This window comes from Ylistrum balloti, unplaced genomic scaffold (assembly GCF_031769215.1).
Source record: "Ylistrum balloti isolate Yb309-2 unplaced genomic scaffold, AGI_CSIRO_Ybal_v1 Utg370416, whole genome shotgun sequence".
Lineage (NCBI taxonomy): Eukaryota > Metazoa > Mollusca > Bivalvia > Pectinida > Pectinidae > Ylistrum > Ylistrum balloti.
In genome coordinates, this window is record NW_026782282.1 from 1923868 (window position 1) to 1950986 (window position 27119).

Here is a 27119-nt window from a genome sequence, read left to right on the forward strand (position 1 = left end):
ACTACCATACCCCATTCCTAACTACTATACGGCTTTCCAAACATTCCTTCTCTTGTTATGAGAGCTCTCTTTTACGGGAAGGGTGAAAAGCAGTATAGATTTATGATTGCAAGCTATTCTGGAGCCATATCATACATAATAATGATATAAATTTAAGTAACAAAAATTGGGAAAACGAAAACGGAATTCTGCTTGACAATATTGAGTTTGGTTGTCAGGTTTAAACAGATTTTGACATACTCAGAGAAACAAACGTGTATCAGTTGCAACCTCTCTTGGACAGCTTATTTTTTGTTTTCATATGATGTGGAAAAAAGGTCACAAATACCTTGCCATAACCATCATTTTCGCTTCCAAAACATAGAGTATTTACATATCACAACCAATTTGAATTTAAGGGATGTTTCCATTATTACAATTGTCAACTACTGACAGCCAAATTCACAATAAATGGTTTCAAGAAATACAGGATGATGACGATTATTAGATAGTTTTATGGTCATCATAATGATTCGGAAATATTCAAATTCTATGCAAGTTATTTTTACTACTTTGAATTAAGTCTTACAAAGAATCTGTTTTCCATGATGCAGATGGTAGTTTTGGTGAGGAGTAGGTAACTATAACAAGTGTTACCTATTTTTTGACAGTAAAGGTGGAAATCAGTCCAAGTCGTAAGTTTGAAATTGGTGTTGCATTAGAAAACCATGATTGCACAATAGTTGTTTCAAAATGGCCTCCCTGGCTGCCAAATCAAACTTTTGACAACGTATGAAAAATAACAACACTTTGTTGGCTACCTTTCCTTACCATTCCCACCAATTGCTCATTGGCATCAGTGGAACTGGAGAAGTTTAGAATATGTTTTTCAAGATGGCGGTCATCTTGGATTTCAGACATACCTGAAAAATAATAACACTTGGTCAGGACCATCTCAGGATCATTTTATGCAAGTTTGATCTCAATCCCACTAGTGAAACTTGAGAAGAACAACTGGCTTCCTTTTCTTAACATTCCCACCAATTTTTAGCTCAATGGCACCAGTGGAACTGGAGAATTTTAAAATATGCCATCTTGGATTTCAGACATAGCCGAAAAATAATAACACTCGGTCAGGACCATCTCAGGATCATTTCTTGCAAGTTTCAGTTCAATCCCACTAGTGGAACTTGTGAAGAAGTTTGAAATGACAAAAATTTACGAATTGCGAACAAAGACGGACAAAGCACAATAGCTTTAGGTCATCATTACCCTTTTGGTCAGATGACCTAAACATTAACACTGAGACCCTTGATAAAGTACAAGGCCAATAAGATTAAGAAGTTTAGTGTCATGAAATTGATACTGACCATTTCCTCTTGCCTTGCTTGACAAGTTCTTTATAAACTCTCCGATAATAATGATTACAAGTGTTTGTAATCACTGAGACTCGTTCACATTTGGTCAAACTGGCATATGGTGACAGATTGTATGATAGAGTCTTACATGGCACCAACGTCTTGTGACTCAAGAATACTCGAAACCAATGGATGTTTTAGATCTGTGTCAAACGTTTTGAATTTATAACTGCATATACATTGACAACAAATACAAATAAATGTTATTTTTTTCTTTATTATCAGACTATGAGAAAACATCATTTATTATTAACCTCTAAAGGTCGTAGCTTGGTTGTGATGCAACTTGTCCCAATATGGCCGCCTTTTGATACACGTGAAGACTAATTTCTTTGTATATTTCATTGAAGATAAATGTTTTATTTGATAAGAAAATTATAAAAGAATTCATCATACATTGGATTCATGTTCCAATCTTGTGTTGGTGAGGTTGATGTTCCTGAATGAAATGAAAAAGCTTTCTTAATATTGGTAAATGATCACGAATACACTTACATGATTAGATATTATTTGCCATCAAACTTCAGGTCTATGGTGATAGCGATATATGGATGAATATTTGACAAGTATTTGACACCACTTTCGAATTTCCACACAATTATGAAACTCCGATAAGAAATTCTGTATTGGAAATCACAACAATCCTTACACAAAGTATTTGGGCAAACTAGAACACGATAGTATCTTAACAGCTGATTTCTTTCAATTTTTGCCGAATAACATAATTTTTGAAAAACATTAGAAGACATGTTAGGGTCTTTTCACTGTATATCATCTATCATGTTTACATTTGATTTTTGAAGAAATCAAATTTGTTTGATATAAATTGTACTAGCACAATATCAATCATGGAAATAATCCATACGTACTACAATTGTACTCATCAGAGCCGTCCCAACAGTCGTACTGTCCATCACACACCCAGGTCTGAGATATACATGTGCCTTGAGTTAGACACTTGAATTCCCCTGACTTGCATATTGCAGAACCTGAAATATATCATTTGTGTAAAAATTACCCATTTTACCGTCATTCTATTAAATTTGAGTTAGAACTAGGGCTTGTAAACCTTATGTTATTCTCGGTTATTAAAGGTTTCTATTAAAGGCTTTAATTATGTTTGCAATATGAAACTGAAAAGGCAATATACATGTGTATGTGATCTGCATTTCTCTGCTGATAATCTAAATACTGATTCTACATTGACATCCGAATAAGAATTCTTTAATGATTTAAGGTTTCATGGTCTAAAAGAATGTTCGGCCGGCAAAGGTGACAATTGCATTGAGGCTTGTTTTTGCATCCTCATTTGGTGGAACACTTTTGGATATTCCAGTGGTGTAGTGGATAACGTTCTAAGCATTATGTAAACAGATCAACAAAAAATAAGCGTTTAAACACGATAGGCCATATTTCACCATTTCTAATATTTCCACCTTTTCAAAATATCTATTTTCCATACACAGACTTGTGACAATTAGAACTTACTTTAATCTAAACGTTATCTGTTTAAAGGAACAGCCAGTCTGACTGGAACCATCACCATTTCAACAGTTATGACGATGTAATGGTCACGATCTGGCTGTCATTTATGGTGCCATGAATCGCACTTGTTTTTGGTTAGTTGATATAGTTACATTGCCATGCCAATGAAAATTATTGATTCAGTACAAAAAACAATATGTTATAGTAAAACTTTATCTCGTCTTTTGACCTGGACTTACATTTGTCTTCGTCCGAACCGTTCACACAGTCTATGTCACCATCACAAACCCAGGAATCCGGAATACACCGCTCGTTACCACAGTCGAAATAGTTTGAAGAGCAAGTAGTGGTTGGACCTGTGAATAATATTATAATATTATTTTAAGAAATCCGATTCGATTATTGAACGGATCCTTAGAAAAAAGGTGCGACATGAAATTTGAAATAATAAATTGTCACACTACATGCCAATTTCCTATTTCTATAATGTGTCCTAACATTACAGACTTCAAAAGAAAAGAATACAAAATACGGTTAACCAACAAACAGTTGTTGCTTATGACCAACACCAGTATTTTCGATTATTTCGGAATCTGACTTCAACTTGCACAAAAAGCAAGATAATTAACAATCTCTAACTTCGAAGTGTCATATTCCAGTTCCTGAAACTTTGGACTTAATGTAATGCTACTGGGCTTGTAGTTAAAGAAAGGAAATCTGTTCAATTGTATTGACACATATTTAAATGTTTGTTAGAATAGGAGATGTTTTCAAATACTCTTTGATGCCATATGCCATATGTATACCACTTACAACTGCTTTCGTCTGACCCGTCCGGACAGTTCTGCTGGCCGTCACATCTCCAGGCTAGTGGTATACATGTGGACGACGTGTTGTCGCATGACATCTGGTCAGTTTGGCAGACTGTCAGGATAGCAAAATATGGCTGATATAGTTAGAATGAATACACTTATAACAGAGACTTATGTGTTGACTTTATCTTAAGACTGTAGTGGAAATCTAGTCAGTGATTTCCTTTCATGTATCCTCGATACTCAAGCGGCTACAGTCACTATTGCTCGCGAGCGAAGTAATTTGATTGGTCTAGAGCGGGTTTCAGGAGAAAAAATGACTAATCACAGATTTGATACTATCCTTTCATGATTACAAAGGAACGATACCCAACTTCAAAGTCACTACATCATACCGACCTTGTGATTCGTTTGAAGTACATCGAAGACACAAGGTGTCGCACATGGAACCATTAGTTTGCCATTAAATGTTCAAGGGGTGCAGAGAGCGGTAGTGAACATAATCCCTGGAGTATCGATGACAATCCTACTGTTTACTACTCCGTTTACCAGGTTTCTAAAATACATGTTTTCTTATATACTAGTAATATCTAGTCAGCTGTGACGAATTCAGTCAGCCAGAGAGCCGACCTAAATATCATTGATGTTTCACGGTCTAGAAACTGCTGTATACAGCTACGGTTGGTGTTTTTCGAGGGAGCAATTTTTCCAATGTCAAACCGAAAACTCTTGCCAACAAGAAAATATTTTTCACGGAATTAATAATATGATCGTTTTGTTTTTTGTATCAATTCTGCATTATTATATATTGAGTATATTTTTGTGATTTTATTATTTTTTTTAAATCGCCAAAATAGACCCCCATGAAATTAACCTATGCACTCTGCGTAACACAAAAATAGCATTACATAACGGTTTTATCCTTCTAAGACTCGAGAGATAATGGGAGAAAAGAATATTGAGTGAAGAGTAGTGAAATCCAGAGAGAACGTTATGAAATCTCGACTAAACAAACGTAAAACTGTAGACTTAGATGCTCTAACCACGTAGTTCATACCAGAGACATATATACGTCTCTGTTCATAATATATAATTTTGGATTTTGAATAATTTTCAAGGAATAAAACAGGTTTATATAATAAGAACGTGTACTAATTCCAGAGGAAAGTATGGCACAGACAGACGTCAACGATTAAATATATCAGAGAAACCAAATAACAAAGGATTGGTCCAGACAATTGACTTGTTGTCTACAAAACTACGCATGCAACATGCAGCTTGACTCCGACGTACACCACACTGATAAATAACATCTAAGTTGTTAATAATCATATAACGATAATTAATTACATACTTTTCTAATGTCATCTCAATGATTATTTCCACCACCATGTTAAATTCCCTGAAAATAAACAAAACATACAAACCTAACCAACTACAAGCAGACATACTGTAGATATGAAACGAGCAGAATGTATGACGTGGATATATTGAAACATAATGTTATTTCATTTTTAATCTTATAACATTTTAGAAGCAATGTTTATCGGACCGTAAAACATGACTGATTAAAGATGATAATTATAATGATTTAGAATATTTATTGAAGTTTCTACCTCTGTTCTGTTGTGATTTTGATTTTATTATTAAAATTCTTTGGATGGTTCTGAATACAAACAAATAGGGCTACTCTTCACCATGCAAAAGTCCTAAAGTATCTATTTTTCAAGCATTTTTGGTTAATGGAAAACTTTGAAATGTGTTCAATTCCCGATACTTCAACCTCTCTCGATATCACCATCTTTAAGGACTTATATAATTCGGAAACTTCATTTTTGTTCTCAATGGTTTGATAATCAACCAAATTCAGTGATACTCTAACAGTACTGTTAAAAGTTAATTTCTGACGTAATTTTCAATTCGTAAATATGACTCGTAAAAAAAATAGCTAAAGGATATTTTTCACTTAAAATATGAAAGCAAAAGTACAAATTTAAGAACTTACCTGTGTAGGTCATTTACAAAAATCCGCGAAAAACGAAAATATGTCCATTTTTTCGACTTATGATTTAAAAACATTCGGGATGAATACATTAGTATCAGCTCGGAGTGGGATAGTTTTGTACAGGTTTTATAATTCTCTGCTACTTCAACGGTGAATTCGCAGTTTTCATAGGCAAGGATAAATCTGGTCCTCTCATGGAAAAAAGGTTAGCTTTCTCTCTAAAACTTCACAACTCTCTGTAGGGTTACTTCATTCGGTGATGTAGCAACCAAATGTCAAAAGTGGATAATGTCGTAAAATTTGACACATATTTCGTTGGTTACTTAATTTGGCGTGATAAATGCGTGCATTCCGCCAAAACTACTTCCAAAATTTAACGGAAAGTGTGGTTGAAAAAATTATCAATGTTCTCTATGTTATGTAGACGGAGATATTTACACCTTCGGAACGGTTAATTTAAAAACATCTCTCTAAGCCGTCGAGCTATTAGGTTGAGATCATGAGACATCACCGTCTTAATCTAACGAAGACAAATACTGTTAGGCTTAATCAAAGCATGTTAATCTCCAATATGTACATGCACATACCTGTAACATTGCATTTACGAATAAATTGCATATTTATCTATTTTATTGCAAATAAGACAAAAGAGCATTTGCTACGTTACTCTGCATTTTGAAAAATATCTATTTATGTTCTATGTACTCATTTAGATACTTTGTTAGTTATTTCAAGTTTCCTCATTCTGAAAACTACTATTTCACATACAATAACATGTCAACAGTTCACATGAATGTTTTTTTCACAAATTTCCAAATGTCAAAAACATATTCTGAAAACTCCTATTTTACATCCAGTAATATATCAATAACATTTCAAATGAATGTTTTTACAAATCTCTAAATGTAAAAAATGTACAGGTTTCTACAAGAGAGAGCAGTTTTTAAAGTAAAGTAAAAAAAAAAGTCAAATAACAAAATATTGATTATCTATACATATTACTATATAAACAATGAATATCTTGAATACAATATTTAAATCATTCTTTCCTAAGCAAGGTACTTTGTTTATTGGTAAAAGTTTTAAAGAAATATTTACCTGGCGTAGGAGCAGTGGAAGCGTTCGACACGGTTGTTGACGTCCCTGGATTTTGTGTAGTAGTGAAACCGGAAGTGGAATTTTTTGTTCGGATGATATCAGTTGTCTTTGGGCTAGTTGTTGTTGGCGTAACTAGAATTACATAATATACTGAATCAATTAAAACGATTACTAATATTATCAAAGCCATTCTTTGTTTACTTTCATCACACAGACATTACACAATATACAAATATATTAATCTTAATAAAGCCAAAATACTTTATAGATACAAGGGGAACGGGAAAGTAAAGACTTGAAATAACGGCCGGCTGGAACTCGGGATAAAACAAACTAACGACTATTTAATACACATATATGTAGACAGACACTGAACCACTTATGCATTTGGCCAAAACGGACCTATAAGCCATTTTCGACGTATAGAGAGCATGTATGTATGTATGTATGTATGTATGTATGTATGTATGTATGTATGTATGTATGTATGTATGTAATAGTTGAAAAATAAAGAAAATAAGGCATGTTTATGATACACTATGCCCCCAGTTGCAACAAAATTCCAATGTAGGATATCAAAACTTGACTGTGTAATCATGTACACTCTGTGAAACACTTGTGTCTTCATTGTGGTCATGATTCTTTTTTTACTTTCAAATGTAGGTCAAAGGTAACAGTCAAAGTCACATGGTCAAAACTTAAGGTACCACCGGAAAGTCTTGTCACATGTCAAATACGAAAGCCCTGCCTCTTACGGTGTAATAGCTATGGGCAAGGTTAAAGTTGACAATAGACAAATAGACAGCACAAAAACAATATGCCCCGATCTTTCGACCCGGGTCAGCATCATAACTCTTGTATATAACGTACACATACGCATTTTTCTTTTTGCGGCTGGAACATGTAAATAATGTTTGTTGTAAATGTTATGTGGATTCATGCGTTCTTTACAATAAATTGATTTTATTTAAGGTTTGAGCCTTAAGTAGACTTATCCTCGATACTCCTGGGGTAACGATCACTTCCACTCTCTACACCCCTGGAACATGTCATGGCAAAACTAAAGGAACAAAAGTAATTTGATTGGTTCCAAGAGAAAAAAATAACTGACCATTCCAATCACAGGCAGACATTCACCTTTTGAAGAGTACAAAGGAGCGGCACCCATCTTCAAAGCCATACCGTTATGCGATCTGGAGATGCGTTTGATGAACATGAAAGGATCAAACTAGTCTTTTTTACAAGGTGTCGCACACGGGCCCTCAATTTTACCATGACATGTTCCATCGGTGCAGAAAGCGAAAGTGATTGTAACCAATGGAATATCGAGCATAAAGCAGAAAATGAAAATCAACTCAGACTATATTTTATGTTCGTGCATGCCTATATTCTTTTTTAACCAATGTTCTTTCTCAGCAAATGATACAATACAATGCCTGTAATCGACTTTAGATCACTCTATTTTGAAATTAGTGTTGTGTAACCTATGAAGCTTACCTGTGGTGGGTGTTACTGTTGGGGTTTCTATTTCAGATTCAATTGTAGTCAAGTTTTGTCTGGTAGTGGCCAAGCTTGTCTCGACTGTGGTCGAGGTCGGTATCAATGTAGTCGATGACAAGTTGGAGGAGATTCCACATGTAATTCCGTCTGGACATGCACAGGTGTATTGGACTTCAGTCGATGGTGGCTGGGCAGGTCTCGGTAGACAAAGATACCCGCATTCAAATTCGTTTGTGTAACATATACTTGTCTCTTTGAGTGGAAAATAATAGTTTTTATGTTTCAATAAAAATAATATTTTGGCGATAATTTACAGTCATTTATTAATTCATTTCTAATTTATCTTTAAAAATTATTCTTTTACAGATAAAATATGGTATCTGGAATGAAGACATAGACGTTAGATAAGATAGGGAGATAATTAATCTCATGCAGGGAAAAGTACTTTTTGCGATTAAAAGAGGAAAACGTTAGCATTAAAAAACAAATATTTGCTTTCATTCAAAACTCTGCATTATTTTGCAGTACTCGATGGAAACACTTACTTCGTTTTTGCATTGTGTTGCTATATACTTTCATTCCCATTGGCCGAGAGATAGAATCGGTCCTTTCGTTTGTGAATTTTGTAATTTCTCCATTTGATTTTGACAATCCTGTGATACCAATGTCTGCCCAGGATGTGATAAAGATATCAAACTACAAGTAAAACGGGACACGTGATTTTTGTATTTGTGTGCATTGCCCCATAAACAAACTCGGATTGTCCTTTTAGAAGCTAAGGGGTACCTCATTGAGGTTATAAAAACAAGAATAAACGTATGCTCTGTATTTTTAAACAGATCCAATATTACTTGATTTGCTATTTATTGATACAAAACCAGTTACGTGACATTGACCTTGTATCATGTATATACAAAAAAAAATATATGTGACCTTGACTTACCATCACATAAATATTCATGGGGTAAAAAAAGCAAAAGTATACATTTGGTGTCATTACATTCGATCTCTGTTCGAGGAACACTTCACACACATACTATGTCGCTATCAAATCTTACTTTAGATGTGGAGATGGCAAAGTCATGGCTTATTTTCCCAGAGCTGATAACTCTTCTGTCACTGCCATCAACTTGAGATGATTCCACCTTTCTTAATTTGGAGTCAACCCAATATAACCGTCCATCGTCATAATCTGTAAAGTGAAACAAACTAATGTTCACCTTGACCGAAAATTTCTGCCTCTAAAATGATAAAACGATGCTAATATTGATATCAAATTATCATTTAAAAGACTGAAATTTTCGATCTACTGTTCATGAAACCTGGATATCGCTGTGGTTTTTAAAGCATAATTATTATCTTATAAAAAATGTTTCACGTTACGATAACAGACCATATGGTAAGAAATGAGAACGATTCGCTCTTATCTCAACAGTAAATTGCAAGCACCATTAAAGCTACCGCCGTTATTACAGTATGGTTATCTCAAAACTGGGCTGACCTGTCATATGATATATATTTTACATTTTATCTATTGTTATACCATCACTAATAAGATATACTTAGCTATTACCTAAAGTGATACCATTTGGCCAAGTCAAATCGCTTGCTACAATAGTCTCTCTTTGTTGTCCATTCATGCCGGATCTTTCTATTTTGGCAGGGTTACCCCAATCTGTCCAATACATCCATCTAAATAAAGACGAATATTTCTCAATAAGAAAATAACAAAGGTAGCTGTGTCCAAAAATAAGATAGAATCATCTCTTCATACGTTCATGCATTTGTGTATCAAAATGGAATACATTTTCTGGTATCTTCAGATGACATTTGATACATTCAACTTCAACAAAGTTTAAGCTTAAAAAATAGGAAATTCGGTACGGATTTCCACATTTGTCATCAAAATATATTGTGATAATACATATACCCAAGAGGAATGGGGATTGGTGTAGTGATATCACAAGCAGGCAATAATCTGACAAATTATTAATCGTGTCAGCAATGTGTCTTGTATTATATTATCCGCGCAATTATAGTATCATAATCTTACCCTGTCAATGGATCCACTATTATGCCTCTAGGCTCATCTAGGTTATCGCGAAACAGGACTTTTTTCATTGTTCCGTTGTAATTTGTGACGGATATCTCATCCCGGCCAGTATCTGTCCAATAGATTAGATTATTGACCCAATCTACTGCCATGCCGTCTGCTGTGATTATCCCGTCACTCAAGACGGCTCGCTCGTCCGTAATGGATCCCGAAGTATTCTGAAAACTGGCACTATAAAAAACGTGTTTAAAATATATCTAAAAATTCAGATATAATTTGTCAGGACAGCATTTTTGAAGAAATTTGATTTTTTTTATAACTACGGATTTGATTAAAACACACCACTGACGTAAATGATGTAAATTTTAACAGCTAATTCCCAGACACACGTATTCGTAAATTAATAGAATAAAGATCAATGAATACCCAAACGAAAATGATTTTTGTAGCAAACTTTGTGAATCATTTTTGAAAAAATTTTTAAAGTAACATCATACCCAAGGCGGGCATACTTGTTGTCAAAGAGTTTTGACTTTTAAATAAAATGGAAAGTAAGGTAATTCATATGATGTTATATAAATATTGACCAATAAATAGCATATCATCGGTTTTTTCATTCACAACATAAATTCATTACAACACTAGTTGTACAGTTTTGTTCTTTCAAACAGTTACCAGGTTATTATCGGAGAAGAAAGCCGACAGTAAACATTTCCGTAAATGAGAATATACAAAACAAAATTTACATTTTACACTTCTGTTAAAAATATACCGTCAGTGAAAATGGCGAACTCTTGTTGAATCATTTATCATCATTAAAATTGCATTTAAATTAAAAACAAAATGTTTCCACTCAAAACACAATAGTTAAATAGAAATATTACACAAAGATTCCAGATCTCTTATTATCTGTCCAAAACACATAGTTCTCCTCGTAGTCGAAGTCCACTCCTATTATGGTTTGTCCGGTTCGTGAGGGCGATATCCGACGTGACAATGCCTTTTTGGGCCCACTTAAAAGTGTAACCAACTTAAGGCTGTGCGTGTCTGCCAGGATAACTTTTGTATCTGAAAAATGAATCCCAAAATGATACAGACGTAGACTGAAATTATTTCTCAACAAGTAAAAATGTACAATAATATTTTGATGTGGTCGATCCATCGTTTTATCAACATAAGAATAGATATCATCCACGAAGGACGTCTTGAATTAATCGCATTGTTGACTGGGATGAAATCTTATGAACGAGAAAACGAGATAACATTGGGAAAATCTACATGATCTGAAAGTTAACAACATAACTCTGAAGCTGTTATCCACTGCGCCACACGACCACCCAAAATAATCACACCGCATACCGTTCGTTAAGTAACTAAATCTTTAATATCTAACAAAATAGAAATTTACTTATTTTCGTCTGTATCACTTTATACTACAACGTATAACAACCTAGACTTCACAGAAAAAAATATTTTGTTTAGCTTTGGCACATCACATCCAACATTATATTACGTTATATGATGACACACTCCATCGTCTTTTTTCTCTCTTTTTTTTTAAATCTCAAGTCTTCAGTAGCTGTCAAGCATACTGATTTTGGTTTTCAGCATACTTCAGAAAAGTGAAATGTGTGAAGATTTTTCTTAAAAACACATTTTTGGTTCAAGTTAAATGTTTCAATTGACAAATGACTATTGACTTTATATGGGAAAAACTAGTGTGTGCTACCCTTGGTTTCACAATTTGCCTCATCCCTTCCGTTGTAACAGTCCGTGAATCCGTCACATTTCTTGGCTTCCTCAATGCACGTTTTCTTGTCACATGGGAACTGACTTGAAGTACACTTGATCTCCTTAGTACCTGCAAATTAAAAATGTCATGTATCATTTCTGATTCAATCATCAATTTTTTATCGAAACAAAAATACTTTGAAGTTGTTTAAAAACGCGGGGCTAATTTTCCCCAGCTTAGACTAGTTCATGGGCATTGGATTTCGTGCCTATCTATAGACTGTTCCCAATGTCTACGTGCATAATAGAATATTAGAGGATGATATTTTGATAGTTATTGATTCCGCAATTTTACCAACTATGACGTAGTTTTTCCATGTTGTCTTGTAATTTCATTGTGAATTTGCAAATAAAATCGGTCTAGTTCATTTTTGCAGATGTTGTTGGGTTACATCTAAGAAATTGCCCAAGAAAATACTAGCCCTTTTGGTTATTGAGAGGAAGTCGTTTGAACGGAAAAGTTGACGACGAACGACGACAGACGCCGTGTGATGAAAAATGAACAGGTACAGAAAATAAGTAAATAGATAAATAAACAAGTAATTATACGTATTGGGTTAACTTACAATTCCGCTCATCAGAGCCATCGACGCAGTCATTCGCTCCATCGCAGACCCATGACTCGTGGATACATTCATTAGAGTTGCACGTGAATTCCACGTCTTTACAGGTATTACGCGTCATATTACCTATAGAACAAATATCGGCGTTAAAGAAAATTCTTTATAGTCCGAATTGTATGATAAGAAAACATTGCGACAATAAATACGTACATTTTTCAAAAATAAAATAAACTCACAGTTATTTTCGTCTGAATTATCGGTGCAGTCACCGTCACCGTCGCACCGCCATTCTTGAGGAACACAAATCCGATCTGTTTTACACATAAACTGATCGTCCCTACACGTCTTATTTTTACCTACAATGAGTATCAAGCACATGAAAATCGTAGTAAAAAGCGATTTCTTTGAACTTAATACAATGAAATCATAAAAGACTTACAATTGACTTCGTCCGACTTGTCGACGCAGTCGTTTGTCCCGTCACATCGCCATTCTTTAGAAATACACTTCTTACTTGTTTGGCACATAAACATATTTTCGCGACAGGCTGTGCCTGCAACAAGTATTATCATAAATCAACAATGGCTTTGAACTAAATATAATAAAACTTGTTGTTTCCTGCAATGAGTATTCCAGTTCTTGAAAATTGTGTTATAAAACAACAAATAACATGGAAAATAACAGCGTGTTGACATTTTTTGTGTAAATATCCATATTGCGCTATGAAGATGGACGTATTTGGCGCCCATTAGTTAACGTGTTCGCTCTGTTGTTGTATTCCTAATTCTCTTTTGAGAACGTGACATTACTCGGATTGACAAAGATTTTCATGGCGGCGTCGTGGACCAGAAGATGCTTACTCTTCTGCAACACCTGGTCTCATTCTCTTAGTACTTCCCTTAGTCTCCGTCAGAATCTTTCAATTGTTCATATTTTGCTCTAGTTTTATTGAATTTGAGTTTGTATTATAATTATGTTGACATGTTGGTATTTTCTTCTACTTTCTTTTAACGTTTATTTGCATTTGATATTTCCATTTTTTATTCCATCTCGCAATGAAGACTGATTAATTAAAGTTACCTCATGAAATCATTGACCAGTTATACGATATATATATAGACGCAGTGTGATCTAAAAATGAACAGGTACAGAAAATAAGTAAATAGATATATAAACAAGTAATTATACGTATTGGGTTAACTTACAATTCCGCTCATCAGAGCCATCGACGCAGTCATTCGCTCCATCGCAGACCCATGACTCGTGGATACATTCATTAGAGTTGCACGTGAATTCCCCGTCTTTACAGGTATTACGCGTCATATTACCTATAGAACAAATATCGGCGTTAAAGAAAATTCTTTATAGTCCGAATTGCATGATAAGAAAACATTGCGACAATAAATATGTTTTATAGAAATCATGAGATGTTTTTAATGATTTGTTTGACACGGGCTACGTCAGAGAATTATTGGAGCTTGTCAAACTCGTTATATATATATATATATAATTAAGATGTACTGAGGTGTAAAACTGTCTACACTGATCTTCAAACGGCTGATGGGTTAATTTTTTAAAATTCTATTCCATATTACTGATTGACAGAATTCCTCTGATACCGACTGTAGTACGTACAGTTAAGCTCGTCAGAATTATCGATGCAGTCTTTGTCCCCATCACATCGCCATTGCCGACTGATACACTTTTGACTTGTTTTGCACATAAATTCATTGTCTAGACAAGTTTTATTTGTACCTAAAAAGATACACGATACAAGTTTTATAAAGTTGCATAATTCATAAATAAATTGTATTAAAGACACAAAATAATAGTACATTTCTATACAAAGTAAGATAGAGCCAACCTAATCAATTAAACTGCATCATAAAACTTTTTCGTCCTACTAGGACTTGTGATGCTGAAAATGTTGGAACTGCCAGGTGATGTTATGTTCATAGAACGAGAATAGAGGTGACACCAAAGAACTCAATAATAGATTTTATTAGTCTGTTGCTCTGGTCGGATATTTCTTATATTTCATTGTATGAAGCAAATGAATAAATACAAATTTGATTCATAAATGACACCTGCTATATGATGATACGTTCTTGTAGAAAGAATCGAGGTAATATCAAAAACATAAACAATTTGTTTTAAAAGCAGTCCACTGCTCCACTAAGTTATCTTAATAGTACAATATCAAAGCAAACATACAGCTTTTCTCGTCAGAGTGATCACCACAGTCGTCGTCTCCGTCACATTTCCAACTCGCTGGAATACACTTTCCAGATTTACACATGAATTCTTGAAGTGAGCATGTTTCATTTCCACCTAGAAAAATGTTTTAAAATCAGAGTTGTCATTACTCATAAACTCATATATGATAAAAAGAACAGATTGTCTACAGATTATATCATGTCCCTCTGTGTTTATTTTTTTCTGTGCCACACCCTGTTGTGCATGAGCAAACAAAAAAGTCTTAAATATAAAAGATATAAAACGATTTATTGAAGAACGTGAACGACGATATCAATATATAATAATAAATATTAATTAAGAACACTTTCTTTACCCAGTTGTCGATCATTACAAAAACTGAAACATCTTTCTTTGTAGATTGTACTTAAGACACACAAGTGAATGGCAAATTTTAAAACAGATTAAGAGATACAGCAGAGTTAAACTGCTCCATACAGCTGTTTTGTCCTAAGGCTCCTCAGTGACGCTATGGACATAAAGTTTGAAGCCTTGGAGGCAACTGAGAAGAATCCAAAGTGGTTGAAAGAAAAGCCAAGCTCTAGATAAGGCAATGCCAATGTAGTCATGCAAAAGTTACACATGTATTTGGTTATAATTAGATAATTAACTTTTATTCTGTATATACTAACATTAATAAAATGTTTCCCGTTATTTTCATACATTGATTTTACAAGGCAACTAATAAAATTAAGTAAAACATTTAATTACATGTTGCTGCTTGACCTGCTCATGACCGGAAACAGAAAACAAAAATTAATTTAATTTTCGTCTCCTATTTGGCTTTAAAATATTACTTAGTAGAGAATCAGGTCTCAAACCACAATTTAATTTCTGATTTTTTATTCATGAATGTTGGTCAGGACCTTAACTAAGAATAGTTAGTAATTATCCTTAATCACCCATGCCTAAAATGTTTACATTATTTAAATAGCGTAATGATATTGTTTTGATATATTGTTTTCCAGCATGTTCAACAAAACATACTGTATGATGCTTAATTGTTAAAATTATATAAATGCCTTTATTAACCTTTGAACCTTGAAGTTTAGTGAGGTAGCAGTATCATTTTTAAACGAAGGTCATAAAGTTATTTTCAAGCCCGCTTTAGATACAGTTTGAACATGAATTAAAATTGGATTCTTTGTAATATTTCAGTTCCATTTTGGCAGGACAAAGAGGGAACTTAACTTTGGGCTGAGGTGAGATGAGATAATAGAGTGCAAGGGGAATTCTGTCATTTTACAAAATTATGTATAATTAACAAAAGTTTCCCAAAAGCATCTTCGGCAATTGCGATTGGCGCTACATGTTTGTTTGTTTGATTACATTTCATATTTTACTTGTTCACTTATTCATCTATTTTCGAATCATGATTTTTTTTATACATTTCTATACCAGCATTTTGTAATCGTTCAAATAATGCCGATAGAATTATTCATAGCAAAATCACCCAATCCGCTCTCTATAATTCAATGCAATTGATCACTAATGCTCACTGTGTTACTTCCATAGATAATTATTACATATATATGTACATATAATTATAAGAGCATTGATTGTTAGAGTTGTTTTTGAGAAGATAATAATATGCTTGATCAGACTAATGCGAAGGTGCTCTTTTCTCTAGTTTACTGATGTATGAAGCAAATGTTTAACGAGAATATTATTAGCCATGCAGTATTCTTCTCGTGTTAGTATACGACGAGTCATCTGCTGACGCACGTGACCTACATACGGGTGACCTTATGACAGTTACTCGTGATTTACCTACCGATGACATATTGAAAGAAGCCACAAGTTACCGACACATGGAAACATTTTCTCTTCAAGAATGTCTAAAATACAACAAATTTGCCTGCACAAGAACTAAGTAGGAGACATTACCGTTGATATCTCTCACAAAAGATTCATGTGCAGACGACGCCTTCAGCAGATCGTGACTACTAGAGATATGACCAATGAGATTTAGAGCATGTGCTGACCAGAGGCCAACGGATAGTATACTTTCATGTTGATTTTTGCACTACTTGAGAGAACATTTGACAGGTTATGTTTAAAAAATGTCAGGACCTTTAGAAATCAGTATAACATTCACTACGAAATCACCCACTTCGAAAAGAACTCCCGCAACAGAAAAACAAAGTTTTTGCATATACTGTAACCAAAAGTAGGTTACTGATAACATACATTGTAACTAATAACTAGATGAACTGATAAAATACACCGTAACCAATAACTAGGTTAATCGATAAAATACACCGTAACCAGTAACTAGGTTAATCATAAAATACACCGTAACCAATAACTAGGTTAATCATAAAATACACCGTAACCAATAACTAGGTTAATCATAAAATACACCGTAACCAATAACTAGGTTAATCGATAAAATACACCGTAACCAGTAACTAGGTTAATCATAAAATACACCGTAACCAATAACTAGGTTAATCGATAAAATACACCGTAACCAATAACTAGGTTAATCGATGAAATACACCGTAACCGATAACTAGGTTAATCGATGAAATACACCGTAACCGATAACTAGGTTAATCGATGAAATACACCGTAACCGATAACTAGGTTAATCGATGAAATACACCGTAACCGATAACTAGGTTAATCGATGAAATACACCGTAACCGATAACTAGGTTAATCGATGAAATACACCGTAACCGATAACTAGGTTAATCGATGAAATACACCGTAACCGATAACTAGGTTAATCAATGAAATACACCGTAACCGATAACTAGGTTAATCGATAAAATACACCGTAACCAATAACTAGGTTAATCGATAAAATACACCGTAACCAATAACTAGGTTAATTGATAAAATACACCGTTACCAATAACTTGGTTAATTGATAAAATACACCGGAACCGATAACTAGGTTAATTGATAAAATACACCGTAACCGATAACTAGGTTAATTGATAAAATACACCGTTACCAATAACTAGGTTAATTGATGATATACATTGTTACCAAAAGTTAGGTTTACTTTTTTCCTACACACGTGCACATGCTATAGTTAAACGTTTGAGGCGCGTGGTTCATCTTTTTCAAACTTTTCTCCAAAATATTTTTATTTTCACATTGTGTTGTTATTACGAATAAGCGTTTGTGTTAGTTCAAGAAAAGCAGCGCAAGTTCAGAACCATCCCTTATCATTTCTTCAACTGTTTGCGATATGAATTAAGTCAAACAAAATTTTGTAAGCTTTATCAAAATACTAATCCATTGTTTTCTTTTCGCCGGTGTCAATTTTCAAATTCTTTTTGGATGGTGCCAATGATGCATTTATACAATTTTTACTAGGTTTACTGAAAAAAAAAATGCATTCAGGCATAATGTAACCCTTTACAACATAGTCGATGGTTCTTAACACTAAAGCCGTTGATTTCTAATGCCAAATATAAGTTTCTGAATACAGAGCCTACATTTGAGTTCATCAGTCTTGTTGGGACAATCAGCATCTCCGTCACACATCCACTTCCGGGGAATACACCTGCTGGTATTTGCGCAACGCACTTCTCCTGGATTACACTTCCGGTTTGAATCTATGCGGTAAATAGTATCATTTTGTTTTATGCCTTCGCTAATTGAAATTATCACTCTCCCTCTTTTTACCGTGTACTCATTGTCATCAATTATTTACATATTTGCTAAATTAATTTCCTGTTTTATCAATAAAATGATAACAACAATATAAAAAATAAATAAATGAAAAAGTAACACAACATATATATAAGTACGTGTGTTAAATGGGTCTGAGCCTACATTTTCATGGTAACGTGCCTCTACGCAAAAAGTAATGAATGGGTGTTTTTTTTATATCTGATTATTAATTCTGGAAATCTTTCTTAATTAATCCTCATTATGATGAATGATTATCGTTTTGCTCTGTGTGTGTGTGGGGGTGGGGGTGGGGGGGGGGGGGGGGGGGGTTGCGTGTGTATGTGTGTGTGTGTGTGTGGGGGGGGGGGGGGGTTAACGTTTCATATTTGTACAACGGGTACACATGAATGTGTATACATGCATCGGAGCCGTCTGTCATAAATTTTGAGCCTCATAATTGCGGAAGTATTCCTTGAACCGGATACACCTAACCAAAGATTGTGAAAGTCATCAAAGTGTTTGAAACCGTAAGTTTCCGTCACCAAGGATCAATGTCCTCGGGGTTAAGTTTTGTTTTAATGCTTAAAAATATCTTAAGTATATTTAAACTCAACAGTCTGTCTACATCTGTTTAGAATATTACCAAGAAGGGTTTGAAGCCCGGCGCCCTACAATTTCCAGTTAAATCTATATCTATGATTTAACAATTGTTAAGTGCCCGATAAATTACAACAACTAAAAAGCACACTATCATATGTTTTATTTTTTTTTCGAATTTATCAGCTACATTTCTAGCCTTTACAAGTGTTATTAACTGCATACTGCCTCTGTGTTTTTGCGACCTTTCATTTAAATGTTTTTTCCTCATTTCTTATCGGTATATGACAAATGAAATATACCACAGTTAGATGGAAATCTTCACTAATTGATGGAAATATTACTAATCGATGGAAATCTTTACTAATTGATGGAAATATTACTAATTGATTTGAAACATTTTTTTTTTGTACAAGGAGGAGATAAGATATAAGTATTCATTTAAAGTTATAATTCGTGAAATATAATTACATACATACATGCATGCATGCATACATACATACATACATACATACATACATACATACATACATACATACATACATTACATTACATTACATTACATTACATACATACATACATACATACATACATACATACATACATACATACATACATACATTACATTACATTACATTACACACACACACACACACACACACACACACACACACACACACACACACACATACATACATTACATACATTACATTACACACACACACACACACACACACACACACACACACACACACACACACACACATACATACATACATACATACATACATACATACATACATACATACATACATACATCACCCCGCAGTAAAACCATATTAAAAAGGCTGGGCCTCCTCTTCCCCCTTCTCTCTCTCGTGTCGCCACGTAGTCATGTTATTCTCAAGAAGGTCAAGAGACAGACTCCAAGACCACCCATGTAAACCATGACTAAGAAGTGATGAATAATATGTGCCGTTGATTGCTTGTCCTATTTGCAGATAATCTACCATCAAAATAGCATCAGCATCTCAGAAAAACAAGGCCTTAACCTTTCCAGCTAATGGAACAGTATACCAGCTGATGGAACAGTTTATGCCTTCTTTGCCGGAGGTGAAACAGGGTGCTTCCATTGTATACACTGGTATGAAATAATGGACCCATGTTTCATCCATAGTCACAAACCTCTACTGGAAGTTAGCAGGATCTGCCTCTAAAAAGTTCAGACTAGCACGAGACAAAATCCGCCTGGAAAACTTTTGCTCAACTGTCAGAAGTCTTGGTACCAAACGTACTGACTGCTTTCTCTTTGTAAGATCTGAATGGAATGCATGCTTTCCTGTGAACTGGCTATATATCTCTATATAACTCGCCTGTCACCTATAATAATTTTCATGAGCTTTATTTCCATTTCTAGTGATGCGATAGTGACAAGCCTTCCAGGAAGGGCATCACACCCAAGGCTCTGCCTGCCAAGCTTAAATTCCGCTACCCACATTTTCACTGTAGCAAATGACATCATTCTATGGTGTTGCTACCAAATCACCATGGATATCCTTAGGTGCTACACCTTTCTTAAGCAAATATTGAATCACTGCTTATTCAGCGATTTGTGAAGTTGTTTCACAACTTTTCAATTTGTTACAATTTCCTTATTGTATATATATTTAATACATATTTGTGTAACACTTAACTTCAATTACTTCAGAGTAACAAAGATCGTGATCTGGGTTTGACCTTTGCCCCAAGACTTTTTTTTTTGGGGGGGGGGGGGGGGGGGGAAGTTGTTTCTTTTGTTACATTTTGTGAATTTAATAAATATGTTTAAATGTGAGAAACATAATTCGTCGTGTGTTTTGTTCAGTGTAGATCCATCAAGGAAAATCCTAAAGTAATGTTAATTTTTAAATGAAAAAAAGATGAGTTAAAAAGCAAAATAACCGATGAAACATCTTATTGATACATAAAATATTATCGAAGACAAAGAAATACTAAGTGCGACAGTTTTTTTCCTAGCATTACTATAAAGAATTTTTCAATTTTTATTACATTACAAGAGAGTGTTAACCACAAATCAACATTTAAGTATTGGGCGTTTTCACAACAACGTAATCAGTTGTGGGAATTATACATATTGTGTCCTATGGTGTACGACTACTGATTTTAATGCCACGAAAGTTTATGCATTACACAAATCTTAAAACATTTTTATAAAGAGCTATCTCTTATGTATATGCCGTGGATTGAAATAAAACAAGTACATGTATATATTCTACATTTCAAAAACGAGAGTTCGTCCTGAGGTTCAGTCGTGGAGCCGAGTTTGTACATATGGGTTCCCATGTCAGGTAAATTAAATTAAACATATATATATATAGGATTTACAAAATGTAAAATACATTTTTAAAAATCCCAGCACATTCGAAAGCCGCAATATCTTATTTCACAAAATTTCGCTCTGATGCGGGTTTCAGGTTAATCCGAGCCAGGATATCAACAGTTAATTAATATTTGGAGATTACTTCAAAAGTTTGCTTTTAAAAATGGTTTCGCGAGAAATATACTTTGCGGAATGAAAAACAAAACCATTATTTCGGTAAACTGGGCGGTTAAATGTCAGTAGCTTGTTGGCGCGAACAATGTCTAGAGACACCGGGCCATGGGTGACAAATTGTGCATTGTCAAGAATTTACATGTGAACCTCGTTAACCCAAATTAACTTATGTTTTATGAACTAACAGCAGGTTTTTTAAGTTCTAAACAAAATGGGTTATAAACAAAGCCTTCTGTTAATCCGGTTTATTTTGCTAAGAACAAATATATCTATCGTAGCTAAATAGTTGTAACTACGTTGCATGAGTAAGCGTGTGATGAAAGATGTGTTTTCACACTGTACTGTTTCACACACATACGTATGATTGTCACACAATGTTAGTGAAAGTATAAGTAGTGTCACGTAGTAAACACAAATACTTAAAGGGGCATTCAGATACCGGCGAGACAATGTACGTAAAGTTGAATGTTTTTTTTCCTTACAATATCTGAATTCTGAAATGATACTCCAATGCACAAATAAATTATCCAAAAAATAGAAAAATGATAATTCGCTCTTGTTAGGAAAACTTTACACCAAAGAATTAATCACTAATTGACTAAGGTGTTTAATTTTTTGTGTCTTTTTAACAAGCAGAGTCATATGAAGATGGTGTCTACGTGTGATTGGGGCTACTGACGGATGATTTTATAGTGTCATCGCACTGAAATGTCATAGCTTGGACACGACAGTTTGATATCCGGACCGGATGTTCTATTGAAAACCTATCACAATGCAGTTCATATTGCTAAGTTTTCACTCGCAGATATTTAGTTTACGACAGAAAATGACCAAAAAGAAAATACAGAAATAACTGTTAAAACATATATACTAATAATTGTTATGAAAAGAAGTATACATGAGGTTTAAACATTTGTGTAAACGTTTCAACTCGTGCCCTACCTGGCTGTGTGCGGCAGATGGCAATCAAATAGAAGAGAAATACAGTCGTGAGTATGTACGTCCCGACAGCCATCTTGTCTGGCTAACGCTGTATTTGAGGTAAGCAGGTTCGGAGGTTTATATAAGTGTGAGAGTATCCGGTTCGGAATGACATATTCCTCTCATAGTCAGCGTATTACCGTGAAATGGGAGTGTAGTTAATGCTGCATTAAAATGTCATCAGGGCTTAAAATAACAAGATCACATAGAGAGTATAACAAGCAAGTTTAAATCTTTTTGGGGCAATATGTCGAAAATTATATACCTCACAAAGAATTATTATAAATCTTGTACGTTTTATGAGATATACATTTGTAGATATAAGATATCTACTTCACTTTATATCTTAAAATTGAATAAGAATCTATTTTTAACAGCATGAAATTGCATACCATTCAACACAATTATAATTCCTTGTAAAACAGAAATCGCCTACTCTTTCTGCACACCTGGTCCTATTCTCCTTGAAATTAAGTCAGGGATCTCTGTGTAAATCTCTCTTGTTTGATTTGCCCTTGCTTCATCGAATTTGAGTTTGAATCAAGAATGTGTCCGTACTAAAAAATATCAGATTAATTAATGCGAAATATGATCAAATGAGAGATTTACACGGTGACCAATGTAAAAGTACAAAAATAGTGTTTCGGAAGAGTAAGGGTATTCTGCTCCAGGTAAATCCAAGTAATGCCACATTTCCAAATGATAACACATGTTATCGGGTATCACAAAAATGGATATTTCCCAATATTATCATAACGTTGAATAAAATACTTACCCAAAGTCGTCATCAACCTGCATCTCTCGAAACCCGGCGTTTTGAGTCCAGTCATCGTCTACCGACATCTACAAGCCAAATAACACAATGTTTTACTGCTGGCTTGGCTAGTTGTGCAACAAAACCTTTATCCTTTGTATTCTCACCACCATTTGTAGTATTACCACACCAGGATTACAGCCTCGTTGTGAAATGATATACATTGAGGAACCAAAGATCTTTTTATTGATCAGTCTTGAACACCCGTTCATGAAAAAATCTCCATGAAGAAAAGCATTTACTTTCTAAACTGTACACTACTATATAACCTTTCTCAACCTAGACGAACGCCTCCATTGTCATTGAAATGCTATTTTGAAGTTTTCCAGAATGTATTTGGTAAAAAGTACGTCTAAAGCGAGGTGAAATTGAATGTTTGGTTGGCAATATCTTTACAGGGTATTACCACCCGCATGGCAACAAACTGTTTTCTTCTCTTGCCTGAAAATTTTTCATAAGAGGCTTAACAACTTTCCAAAGCATGTTAGATAGACCCTTCCCCTTCTTCAATTTCACTTCGTTGATCATTATTCTGGAAATCACAGTTTTGGTTAACTTGAAAAGTTTGTCCATGTTCATCAGAATTGGGAAATAACTTCTAAAATTATCTGCTTACCTCGATATTTTCGCTAAAAAACTAAAAGGGCCGCATTTTCCCAAAGCTGTATGATAAGTGATTTTTTTTATCTTAAGGTAGTGATAATCCCATTCCCTCACTTTCGTTTGACCTTGTCGCAGTTATTCAATAGACAAAGGACTTTCTCACAATGTCATCATTTTCGCTATAAATGTCGATGACTGACTGATGAAAAACAAAACAGGAATAATCCAACATAGTAACAAAACCTTTCTACAATCTTAAAGTCGATGAAGCTAGTTTGTGAAAAGAACTAAACAAATATCTGCATCGAGACAATTGAAAAAGAACTAGATTGGTTATATGTCTCGAGCACCCAACCTCTGCTTCGTCGAAGACATAAACATGTAAATCTAGAGTCACTGCCACCATAAAAAAATTCCTTCTCAAAGAAGAATCCGACTTTTAATAACATTACCGTCAGGCATCCTAACGAGCATCGAACACATCTATTTCCAAACCTCACAAGGAGGTCACGGTGACAACCACACGTTTTCATAGTCTTACTTACCTCTCCCGACATCTTGCACGGAATTCGAAATATTGGAAACAATATATTGAATATCGGATCAACTACGGCATATAAACACCATAGGATGAGGAAGCAGGTAGGTTGCTTCTAAGAAATGGAAAATTCACCACAGGGAAGTAGAATTCTTCATGCCTGTTAGTTTCGTATTTGGAAAAGATAGCGGTCAGCAGTTGATGTAGAAGAGTTTGTCCTGTCCTTGATTTTCAATCACGTTGTTTCTTTACGTGTTTTTCTTTGTTGATTTTAAATTAGACGTGGATGATCATATTCCGATCGGGTTTTTTTTCTTAATCGTATAATTACTATTCAAATCTAGAGTGTTAAATGTGTATGGGAGTGGTTGAGGTTGGATGGAAAGCAAGATGAAATAAGCTGTCTCGTAAATTTGGTCTGCTAATCAACCTTGTACATTACGGTAACTTGAAAGAACATTTTGATATACGGATTTTGATCCTTTGACCATGAGTATACGAAACCAAAACATAGCTCCCATGTTTCACGAAAATGTCAGGACTTTACTTTAGATACCAGGTCATTAATAATTACTAATTGCAAGAAAGACAACTTCAGCGTTGATGAAAATAATTAAAGGGCGATAACTCTTGTGTACTTCATGAAATAATGACTTCAACAGTACCGTGGATACAAGAACAGGTCATCATATGTGTTTGATCGGAAGCGCACCTTTTATGGTAAACTTATACAGATCACCAGCAATGATCTAAGTGTTGGTTTTTGTTCATCCTCAGACTCTTTTTTTCTCTTCGCTCTTTTTTCTTGGTTGCATTTCCTACATTCGTTAAATATCTTTATGCATTAAAATTGATCTTTATTCTTCGGGGCTTTCCACGCTAACCGGGAAGTTCTGCATATATCAGATGGGAATAACGCCATGCTTAACACATTATGCATATATATATAAACAGGATCACGTCATTGGATATGAATCTTAATCAATTTTGAACATATGTTACATTTTCATATTTTGTTTCCTTGGAAAGCCACCCAATACAATGTGATGAAATAGGATATGTCGAATTCATCACGCGAGAGTGTCTATGCTTCCATTTATCGGGAAAAAACATTTAAAAAAACGAAATTTTTACATCGATTTTGTCTTGTTTCCGAGTGTCGTATTTTGTTCGATGGTATTATATACTAAAATTAATTTTGCAATAGGTGTTTAAATACAGATCGAAGTGGCTTATGTAAACATCTGTACACCAAACTAATATTTTCCTCAAAATGTGACTTCATTACAATTTTCCGTGATGTACGTCATCGAGTCATCTTACGTCAATAAAAGACAAAACTTACAACTGGAAATTTTGCAAACCTTGCAATAATTTGGAATCATTAAAGACCATCAGACAGACGTTGTTGTCATGGCGATTACATTCATATACTTTCCATATCAGTGAGTTGAATCAGATGTATTTCATGCTCTACATGTTACCTTCCTTTATCGTTACTACAAACATTTAAAAAGGTGTTTCTCCATTTGTCATTAAGAGTACTTTCAACTGTCCAGAAAAATAACATCGACAACCTTCCACAAAGATGTATGATAAGCACGATTTCCTTTTTATGAATTTTCCCTTTCTGGATAGCAACATCCCCTCATTGCCAACCTGCGGTGTTTACAAATTACATTGGATTAGATATTCAACGGTCTGCTCCCATTATCATGAATTTCTTGCAAGAAGTCATCAACTGGCGGACAAATTCTCAACATGGGGTTTCAAAAGATGCAGGTGGAAGAAAATTATATAAAGGTCTTACGGTCGTCATAGTGATCTCATTGAGAAATGTTCTATTTCATTGTATGATAAGGATCTGGACGTGTTTGATGCCCCGTAGTTTGCCTGTTGGTCCGTTGTTGTATTCCTCGTTCGCATTTGGGAACGTGACATTACTTACTTGGATTTACTAAGGTATACATGGCGGGTGTCGTCGATGAAACAGAAGACGCTTACTCTTCCGGATCATTTGTCAAATACTCCTCGTATTCTTTCAGAAGTCTGCGTGTAATTTTTTTGTTTTTTTTGTTTTGTTTTTTTGTTTTGTTTTAGATTTAGTGAATTTGAGTTTGGGTTATGATTATGCTGACATGCTGTTGTTTTCTTGTTGTTGACAAATTTCAATGACAGAACCACAAAGTAAAGTGTCTACCACAAGGAAAAATAGCAAGAGGTTGTTTCCAACGCTTACATAGCACAGAGTGCTGTGACGGAAAACCAGTGAATTATAGACATGTCAATGTCTTGTAGGTTGAAGAACGAGGGCAAACGACAGGACAAGTTATGTAACTTTGGGAAACGTCAATAGTAGAAGGGAATTACCATCTAAAGAAATCGCTAGTGATCCTGTCCATTTTTGTGTATATTATATTGTCGAAAAAATTAAAACACA

The 27119-nt window shown here is 34.5% G+C and overlaps 1 protein-coding gene across 4 annotated transcripts; it reads right to left on the reverse strand.

Annotated features, from left to right (window-relative positions):
* Positions 1-1598: 1598 nt before the first annotated feature.
* LOC132554509 (low-density lipoprotein receptor-related protein 8-like) lies at positions 1599-22763 on the reverse strand. Of its 4 annotated transcripts, XM_060218826.1 has the most exons (19): positions 22686-22758; positions 18415-18534; positions 14919-15035; positions 14340-14459; positions 13910-14032; positions 13144-13257; positions 12941-13060; positions 12708-12830; positions 12080-12211; positions 11235-11418; positions 10351-10581; positions 9871-9989; positions 9356-9489; positions 8843-8993; positions 8295-8549; positions 6798-6929; positions 5493-5504; positions 2267-2386; positions 1599-1836 (listed from the first exon to the last, which is right to left on the reverse strand). In XM_060218826.1, the coding sequence occupies exons 1-19, from the start codon at positions 22756-22758 to the stop codon at positions 1757-1759; spliced, it is 2460 nt and encodes an 819-aa protein (XP_060074809.1). In that variant the 3' UTR covers positions 1599-1756. The 4 variants fall into 4 exon arrangements, with proteins under 4 accessions (XP_060074809.1, XP_060074805.1, XP_060074806.1 ...); XM_060218822.1 differs by lacking the exons at positions 1599-1836; positions 2267-2386; positions 5493-5504; positions 18415-18534 and having other exon boundaries at positions 6726-6929; positions 22686-22763; XM_060218823.1 differs by lacking the exons at positions 1599-1836; positions 2267-2386; positions 5493-5504; positions 12941-13060 and having other exon boundaries at positions 6726-6929.
* Positions 22764-27119: the final 4356 nt, after the last annotated feature.